At 43.5% G+C, this 9,887-nt stretch overlaps 1 protein-coding gene across 1 annotated transcript; it reads left to right on the top strand.

Moving 5' to 3' along the window:
- Positions 1-1,142: 1,142 nt before the first annotated feature.
- On the top strand, positions 1,143-9,514 carry LOC136449807 (probable peptide/nitrate transporter At3g43790). The gene is made up of 17 exons (XM_066450005.1): positions 1,143-1,467; positions 3,113-3,153; positions 4,250-4,310; positions 4,460-4,562; positions 4,686-4,788; positions 5,086-5,139; positions 5,222-5,284; positions 5,745-5,794; positions 5,886-5,961; positions 6,557-6,745; positions 6,867-6,954; positions 7,562-7,647; positions 7,721-7,828; positions 8,131-8,175; positions 8,265-8,353; positions 8,888-8,931; positions 9,020-9,514. The coding sequence occupies exons 1-17, from the start codon at positions 1,293-1,295 to the stop codon at positions 9,115-9,117; spliced, it is 1,473 nt and encodes a 490-aa protein (XP_066306102.1). The 5' UTR covers positions 1,143-1,292; the 3' UTR covers positions 9,118-9,514.
- Positions 9,515-9,887: the final 373 nt, after the last annotated feature.

Here is a 9,887-nt window from a genome sequence, read left to right on the forward strand (position 1 = left end):
GGGCCGGAGCCGAGGAAGGAGAGGCCGTGAGTAGCCACGGCAGGGTAGGGGCTGGGCGAGGCGCACACAGCGGCGGAGCTGTCGTTCGGGCGCCCGAGGCGGCAGCGGCCGGAGCTCGCCAGTGCGCGCCCGAAGCAGCAGCGGCTCGAGCCCCTACGCGACGTCGGCGGCGACCTGCTGGACGCCGCACCGGGACGACGCTAGAGCTGGAAAAGGGATGCGTCGCGGCCGCGGAGGGAGCAGCGCCAATAGGCGGTGGAGGCGGCCCCGCCTGCATGCTTCGCGAGGAAGCTGTTGGTAGTGGCGGCGAGCTCCTGGAACAGGTAGAGGACAGCGCGGGTCCATGAGCGAGGTGAGCGCTGCGGCGAGGGAGGCGCGGCCGGAGGAGGTGGAGGACAACGAGGTGGCGCCGCGCCGCCGCGCGCTGGCCGTGCCCGTTCCCGTGTCGGCGCCGGACGCTGGGGAGAGGAGCGGAAGGTGAGGGAAGGGAGTCACGGAGCGCTCGAGGGAGCCGGTCCGTGAAAAAACGAAGGGAGACTTCGTTTTTCTGGGGCCTGGCCCAAGCTGCTTTAGATCTCGTGCGGGCCAGGCTCTGAAGTTGGGCCAGGTGTGCCAAACATGAAAGGTTGCAGCCCAATAGCGTAGCCGGGCCGTCGGGCCACCCCCACAAACAGGCCCCCAGTGACCCAAGGGAGGTCATGTGTCCGCGAGCGCTCTCTCTCTCTCTTTTCTGTCCAGGTGCAGCCGGAGCCGGCTGCTCCCGGGCAGCGAGGGACCCGAACGGCGGCGGCCCTGCGGCAGGACCAAGCTGCAGCTCGCCGATCAGCCGGCAGCCAAAACGCACGATAAGCACGCGCGCGCTAACGCCAAATCGCTAATGGGACAGCGACGGCGACAGCGAGCCAGCCAGGTTGGCTCTTCGCTCGGAGGGAGCGAGCGCAGTCAGACGGGAGGACACAGGAATTCCACGGTTGACGGTTCCCCGTGTTTCCACGAAGCGCAGGGCGCAGGCGCAGCCATTGAATGAGAGCCACGAGTAGAGTAGGGGCCCCACCCCACGCAGGCGGACGCGCACGCCATTTGTTTTCTTCTTGTTTTTGCTGAGCCTACCTACGTAGAGGACGGCAGGCACCATATAACAGGAGGCGCGGCTCCGCACTCCGCAGCCACAGGCAGCTCCGCTCCCGTCCCCCTGCGTGCGCTCTGCTGCCGCCGCCTCCCATTCCATCTCGCGGCGCTGCCGAGTGCTGCCGACGTCCCCGCCGGAGTTGGTCTGAGTTGGAGCGAGCGAGATGGGCGGCGGCAACGGTGGAACCACCCCGCTGGGGGAGCCGCTGCTGGCGAAGAAGGCGAGGGCGTACCGGCCAAGGTGCCCTGGCTGCCGGATCGACCGCCTGAACGCGGAGCGGGAGGGGGTGTTCCCTCTCAAGGACCTCTTCCTCATCTGGCTCGTCACCATCACCTGCAGTAAGCTACCGCCCGCCACTGCTACCGCTTCTCCCCACACCTGCTACTACTTTATTCGTCGTACGTCCTAGCCGTTTTTTTGCTCTTGTAGAGCACTGTAGCATTTTCCGGCCATCGTCTTCCCCCGGCTGCAAATCGCACGGCATCTAGCATTTTTGTTGCCTGCAGGCTGCAGCTAATTAATGGTGTGCTGTGCTCTGGGTGGGGGTTTTGTTTTGGTTTTGGGTGTGAGTAATATACCTGGGATATACCTTTTGCTGTGCTACGCGCATCCAGGTTTGCTCAACGATACGCATGCTGCTCGATTCAGGATATTCGTCGCCATGGCTGGCGCTCGATAAGCGGTTAACGATTCAGCTCTTTGTTCCTTCCAGATTCAGTTTGGCCAGGCAGGCAGGCGCTTGCTGTTACGATGATCCCACCATCGTTCTAGTCCAGGAATTGGAGCATTATTCACAGTGAATCCAATAGATCGGTGATCGCTGTCAAGATATGCTTAGCGATCAGTGCTAGTAGTACTATTTAATTGAGATTCAGTGGTAGCTAGTGCCACCACTAATTTAATCAGCACGCTGACTTATACTAATACTCCAATTGGCTGGGCAGCTTATCATACTCCAATTTGGCTTCAATTGGCTGTCTGGCGTTGATGTACTCTTGTCTCGTCAAGTCGCCATACTTTTACTTTTTTACTTTCCAAAAAGAAATATGTCGCCAAACTTTTTACTACATACATATACAAACGCATGCGATGATTGGCTTATCTCTCTTGGACTTTTGGTGTAGATCAGTAGAGTATCGTATCGTATCGTTACTACTCGCGTGACACTCTGAGCTCGTGGGGCCTGTTCGTCTGAACTTATCATCCGGCTTATCTTCCTCTGATCCTCTCTATGTATCTATCAGGCGACACTGTTCTTCGTCTTCCCCACCGCGGTTAATGAACACTTACACTATAGACGACGCTCCCCTGCCACGGCCGGGCAGCTACTGCCCACTTCCTCCGCTAGGCCTGCTGCCTCCCGAGGCCTTGCTTGTTTCAGCTTACAGATTGGGTGCTGACTGTTCAGAGGCCCCTTCAAACAATTTGCTTCCCTCAAGCTGAAAAATCCACAATTCAAAGCTAAAACAAGCGTGGCCAAAGCCTGGTGCGCCTCCCCAAACCCGAAACCCAGGATCCATGAATCTGGCAGCGGAGGGCCTAAAATCCTCATTTGGGCCTTTGTTGTAATTACGCCTTTTTTGTTTGTACTTTATCTCTAATATATTTGCCTGGCAGAAGTCCTGCCAGCAATTTTCGAAAAATAAATAAATAAATCCGGCAGCTGATGAAAGCGGTAAATTAATCTTGACGTCAACAGTCACCAGATTGGTTCAACGTTTTCCAGCGCGCGGAGAGCAGGAAATGTGATTGTCGCTTCTCAATAATTGACGGTGCTGGGTGTGGTGCTGTCACTGTTGATAATGAACTATTGTACTCTCAAGGACTTTCCCCCCTCTTTTTTAGTCATTATAAAACTAGTTATGCTGGAACTAAGCACATGCATGCCTCTGAATTACTGTTTTCGTACCATTTGATTTATATAATCTCTAATGATTATCAATTAGAAATTCACTTAACTCTGCTGTGTTTTTCTATCTGCAGCCCTGCCGATCCAGTCTCTGTTTCCCTTCTTGTATTTTATGGTGAGTAATAAGATTCCTGCCTCTTTTTTTGGTTTTGTCGAAAAATGGGAATTGCTACAAGTAGCATCAGTGTTTTCCATTTTCAACATCTGTTTCCATGACGACTCTCTCTCTCTCTCTCTCTAGAACTAGTTAAGATGGTACTGTTACAGTCGATCCTGCCGGAATTTGAGTAGCTGGGTCTCAATACTAACTGGGGCCAGGGTAGAGCACCTGCTTTCCCTCCAAAGAAATAGCTCCAAGATATCCTCAACTGGGGTTCCTGTCTGAGTGAGCCACCTTGTTCCCATTTTATACTAAAATTAGACTGCAGACACTTTTTCCATCCAATAAAATTCCAGAATCGACATGGACCTTAGAGCTGGAGTCCTACGTGCATGTTTGGGTAGGACTTAAAATGTAACTATCCACTGACACAATTAAACAGTTTAAGTGGACAAACAATTACAAACGAGGGTTAACCTCGTGTGCAGAGTACCCCCACCCCCAAAAAAGGTCCTGCTCAGAGAACTCGAACCAATTTGATGTGGGTGTATGTGTACATATACACCTCCCACGGCACTCTTTAGGTGGTAGGACCCACTTACCTTTTCTTGTTGATGTAACTAAGTTCAGGGATGCACGATGTTGTTGTTTATATGGCTCCAAAAGTATAACTAGAGCCATAAACAAAAGGTATAATTAGAGTCCGAATTGGCAAAAAGAAAGCAGAGGATAAGTTGGCTCCCACTGTCTTCTATGCCGTGATGCTATCAACAATCAAGTCAGCCTTTATGCATTCCTCTTCTGTTTTTTGCTGGAAACTTGTTGAACTTGCACTCTTCCATATTGTCTTCAATGCTAGCCCATTTTTAGACTAAGAGTACACATCCTACCGACAAGACAGGATGGCAAATTCCTGCCATCGTGACTTGGGACAGTTTATGGGGGAACATAGATGACGATAGCCTTTTCCCCCATTGGACAGGAAGTTAGATCCTTGGATCTATAGCCCTCTTCTAAGTGAAACACTAACAGTTTTTCATAAACTTATTCTCTTTTCTGTAAGGTTCATAAATATATTATCATCTGTTAACCCTTGACATTTTGCTTGCAGATAAGGGATCTGAATATTGCTAAACAAACACAAGACATTGGATTTTATGCTGGTTTTGTTGGTGAGTTTTTTTATAAACACTGTTCCACTTCTGTGTCTATCTGCCCAAAAGAATCTGAACATAGTAGTGTATGGATGTTTACTGTGAACTATATATGTATAAGCTTTATCTATCAGTATAAACTTATGGTACATTTTCTATCAATGAAGGCGCTTCATATATGTGTGGGAGAGCACTCTCCTCAACAGTATGGGGAATCGTGGCTGATAAGTATGGAAGGAAACCGGTTATCGTACTGACCCTTGTTGCAATGTAAGGACCTTTTTTTTGACAAAACAGTCACCTATTCAATAATAAACTGTAATGTGGGTTTTTATTTTGGTTTTAGTTTTGCTGATGCACCCAGAATTTGGGCTTTTTTCTTCTCTATTTCAGAGTTATCTTCAATACTCTCTTTGGACTAAGCTTAAACTATTGGATGGCAATAATCACACGATGCCTGCTTGGGGTCATGTGTGGTTATCTCGGGCCAATTAAGGTACCTAAGCATATGGTTACTGGGACCCCACCATCACCTCCATTTATCTCCGTTCACTAACTGCTCAGATAATAAGTTCCATAATCTTCTGTTTACATTCCACAGTAACTTGTTTCTAATTGTATCTACTGTTTTCTGAAACCTTTTCGCAAGAGAACAATACTCCATAAATTCAGTTTATTTCTTACAAATTTGCACTGCCATTTTGTTGTTAGAATGCCTTGAATATTATCCAGAAATTGAAGCTTGGTTGGTTTCACTGCAATAACTTTATGCCATTCCTTTTTGTGTATTCAGGCTTATGCTACAGAAGTGTGCCGAAAAGAATACAATCATCTGGCTTTGGCAGTTGTAAGATGCTCAATAATATTACTTTTTTTATTCTTCATTCTGAAACCCCAATGTTCATGAGTTGCTACTGCTGATCCACCAGGTTTCTTCCTCACGAGGCATTGGTCTCATTATTGGACCAGCTATTGGTGGTTATCTTGCACAGGTAACATTCAATCTATGGTGAAAATTAAACTATGTATACCAACTTAATCTGTATATAATTTGACCATTCTTTCTTTTCTGACCATGGCTTTATAAATAAAAAATCTGAAATTATGTTGCTTTTCACAGTCTTTCTTGTTTGCCCTTTTCTTTTTCCAATGATCCTTTATAAACTTTGAGTGCTTGATTAGTCTGGTGTACATTAATGATTATTCATCATGATCTGAAAAAGCAAGATGTTCCTCCACTAATACATATTATCTCAAACCACATTGATACATATCGATGCTTCCACAGCCCACAGGCTGATTCTGTTCAATGTTGTATAGTAATGTTTTTGGCAGCCATGCACAAAAAATTATCTATCTGTTAGATTATTGGATTGACATGAAATTTAGAGAAGAAGAAAAAACACTACAATCCTAGTAAACTTATGTGCTTGTTGATTGCTTTTATAACAGCCTGCAGATAAATATCCAAGCATATTCTCTCAGACGTCCATATTTGGGAGGTATGCATCTGCTTGTGCAATTTGTTTTTTATGTTTTTATGTCCATTGCTTCTATTATATTCTAATTATGTTATAACATGCAATGTTTTAGGTTTCCATATTTTCTTCCCTGCCTGTGTATATCGATCCTTGCAGTTATTGCTCTAATTGCCTGCATCTGGTTTCCGGTGAGTTTGCCATTCCTATATGCCTACCATGCTCAATTTATTGGAGAAAACATCATTTAGGCCTTTTATTCCTGTTGTGCACCAAGAGTCAAATAAGCAGAGAACCCTACTGTAGATCCACACTAATGTGTAACTGAACCTTAAATCATATAATCTATCGCAATATACTTAGCAAACTCAGCGACTTTCTGTTGTACTGAGTTTTGTGCTTTTGGTAAAGCACACACTATCGTTACTCTGTAATCGTTCCCTCGTTCAACGTTCACAACAAATGTAGCTGCACGCCTGCACGCTTCCTATATATGACGAAAGTTGCTACCTCTAAGTGGCACCTGTAGGGTACCAGTACGATTTTTTGATGTGCGGGAACATTCATTCTTGCTTTGATTTAAGAGTTGGCAGGATAGATAGATGAGTTAGCAGGATAGATAGATTACAAATAACACCATGTTTACTGAAAAAAATGTACATCAAATTTTACATCTTTCTGTCGTTGTTTAGCACTAAACATAACTGCAGTGCAACAGTATCGTCAGCAGGTCTTTTGTCGTTTAATATACGAACTGAGATCGAAATTGTTTGTGCATTTTTACAGGAAACTTTGCATAAACACAATGAGGATACCGTTGATAATTCAGTTGAAACTGTAGAAGAATCTCTTGCTGGTACAGACACTGAAGAAAATGGAGGTGGTGGATGTCTAAAATTATTTACAAACTGGCCGTTGATGTCATCTATTACTTTATATTGTATCTTCTCTCTTCAGGATGTGGCTTATGCAGAGGTAAAATTGCAACTTGTTTGCTGAGTTGCTTTTCTGTTGTTGTTACGTCTCATGCTTTCTCCTGTAAAAGAGCATCCAGTGCACTTGTTATTACTGTATCTGAATCAGGAAAAACTTGCAGACGTTCTCTCTTTGGGCTGTCAGTGACAGATCGTATGGTGGATTAAGCTTTACTACCACAGATGTGGGCAATGTCCTTGCAATGTCAGGTATGTCAAAATAAGCACAAAAACAAAATCCACCGAAATTGGTGTTGAATTAGGCCCACATAGCCTTTTACACCTTACCTTGATCGCTAGCATTGGGTGTGAAAATAGCCTATTATGATCGAGCAAGTGGTCTCAGAGAGAGGTTTTAAGTTTTAAAATCTCTGTCTGAGGAGTGAGGGAACGGGTGCTTCAAAGCCCTGCTATTTTAGGAGCCTAGTTAAAAGTGAGGATGGTCATTACCTATTACCTCAGTACCCTTTGTTTTAGTTTGAGAAAGCTCGGAGTTCCGAATTTATGGGCAATGGCTTATAGATTTTCCATGGGAAAGTTCTTCATATAGAGGATAATTGCTTTAGGTTGGAGATCCAAAGGACTTAAGCAACTCGCAGTAAACTGCTGCACATGACTACTTGTGCACATATGCCTAGTTTGTTGTAATTAGTAATATATGCTAAAACGAAGAATTGAGTCTTTCAAGAACTATATCTGAAGCATGTGAATGGAAAACTTGGAACTCAGTTATTTGTATTTCAAGCTTTGATGCTCTATTGTATTGCAGAGAAAGCTATATGTACTTATATATATATATATATATGTATTTTGTCAGGTCTCTTCCTTTTTCTATATCAAATGTTGATTTATCCATTGCTTGCAAAAACTGTGGACCACATCACATTAGTTCGTGCAGTGGCGGTAAGGCAATAGATTACCTGTTCTGTTTAACCATATTCTGACACTTCAATTAACTAAACACTCTGATGTGCAGATATTGACTCTACCACTTCTTGCTAGCTATCCATTCTTTCCTTCATTGAAAGGGTTCGTGCTTATGTTGGTAGTAAATTGTGCATCTTTTCTGAAGAATACTTTCTCGGTGAGTGCAAACTTTCTTTCGTACCTTTTCTGTTTAGAACAAATATGTACATTTCAAACACAACATTGTTTCACTTTGTGATACCTAAGCAAGTCAGGCTTCCAATACAGAAACATGTTTTTCAAACAATTTTTTCTTGGTGTGCCCAAGAACTTAACCGAGAAGTTTGGTGCCAATGACTAATGCTTCATGCATGGCACTATTTATGTCAATGATCGTTGAACGTGTCATGGACATATTTCAACTTACTGCCAGCATTGTTAGTTCAAAAACTTAGTTATGTTCTTCTAAACTGTTTTCAGGTAACTACCATTACCGTGTTCAACATTTTGATGAATGAAGCTGTGGTAAGTTCTTAGTGATGGGTAATTTGGTTTCTTCTATGAAATTGGTTAGATTTCTTTCCTAACATCAGTATGCCATATGACATAAACAGACTCAGGATGTAAGAGCTGCAGCCAATGGGATAGCTGTAACACTAATGTCCATCTCTAAAGCTGTTGCTCCAGCTGTTGCAGGAATTATGTGAGTATTGACCATTCACGTCTCAGTATTTTACAAACCATGCATTGCAATAGGTTGGAGAAGATCAGCGGATTTATTGTATGACAGTATGAGAAATGATATCTAAATCTGATTAGCCAGAACAGCTTTTGGGGCTGCCTAATCTTTTCATGGTAAAAGGCACCTAGTATTCAACTTGAAATTACTCCCTCCTTTGTTTTATAAATTCAGAGAGCGTGCAGTAAAACCTCTAGAACTTTTACTTGAAAATGGCTATTCAGGTTGTTCATATGCGGTATCACTGGGTTTGTAGTGAAAGTTATTTCTGTAATATAGTTACTTCACAATCTTTTAATATTATTTTCAAATGAAAAGTAGTAATCGAAGTTGCACATCAGAAGTCCAATCGATGTGCAAAACCCCATGTCTTTTACAGATTGATGATGTTATTTCAGTTTCCAAGCCTAATAATGGTGCATTTCTTATTACTATTTACTGCTGTTTCTTTGCTGAACTATCCCCTTATCGTGGTTATTATTATTTCTTCCTCTGTAGATTTTCATGGGCCCAGAGGCGTCAAATAGCTTCATTTCTTCCAGGTATCACACCAGAAAATCTGTCTTTTACTTTATCCTCTACTGGCTATTATTGCGCACCTCTGTTAAACATCTGGTCTGAATCTTGCAGGCAACCACTTGGTGTTCTTCATACTGAACATCTTCACGCTCACCGGTCTCATCTTCACCTTCAGACCGTTTTTTGTTCGAGGCAGCGCGAAGCACTGAAACATGAATGAAGCACACCCATGGTAATAGGTATCCTATCCAGGGGCAATGAAATATAAATTTTCTTCGGGCGTGGCCGAGGAGGTGCCGAGCCTGTACGACCCAGGCAAGAACACAAGCGTATGGTACACAGCAAGGCTGTGTTGTTGTAAGTTTTGTAATTTCTGTTTCTTCTTCTCGGCTTCGCAGCATGCAGTTGCTTTATACTCCTATGATGGAAGAACATTCTGTTACTGGGCATGTTGCTCGGTTTTCACGCGTGTAAGTAATGTAGAAATCGTTATGGTAGGTATTTCCATATACTGTCATTAGTGGAGCATTGATTCTTTTGTAAGCAAGTTATTACAATGCCCTTTTTCCGGGCATGAATAAGTAAAGGGAAATATGCTTATATGCATATTATGAATAAGTGAGCAATGGACTTGCACTGTATTCGTGTTCTTTTTAATTCAGATTAAGAAAAATGGTAGACACTTGAAACCATTTAGTTCGCACAAAAACCTTGCACTATCTTAACACGTTCTCATTTGATCATGTAATTCTGTTTGGTGAAATTCTCTTCAGCCTTGTATCTTACGTTAGGTTTATTTATCGTAAAACTACACTATGGCGAATCAGTTTTGTTTAAATTACTCTTATACTAGCAAATACTATGTTTGTGTAGCAGGAGAAAATAAGCTATCAAATATTTATGGAAAACAAGAATAGAAATGCTATATATCTATTTATGTTTTATTCTTCTATAAAATTTAAATGCTACAATTTATTTT

This window comes from Miscanthus floridulus, chromosome 5 (genome assembly GCF_019320115.1).
Source record: "Miscanthus floridulus cultivar M001 chromosome 5, ASM1932011v1, whole genome shotgun sequence".
NCBI lineage: Eukaryota > Viridiplantae > Streptophyta > Magnoliopsida > Poales > Poaceae > Miscanthus > Miscanthus floridulus.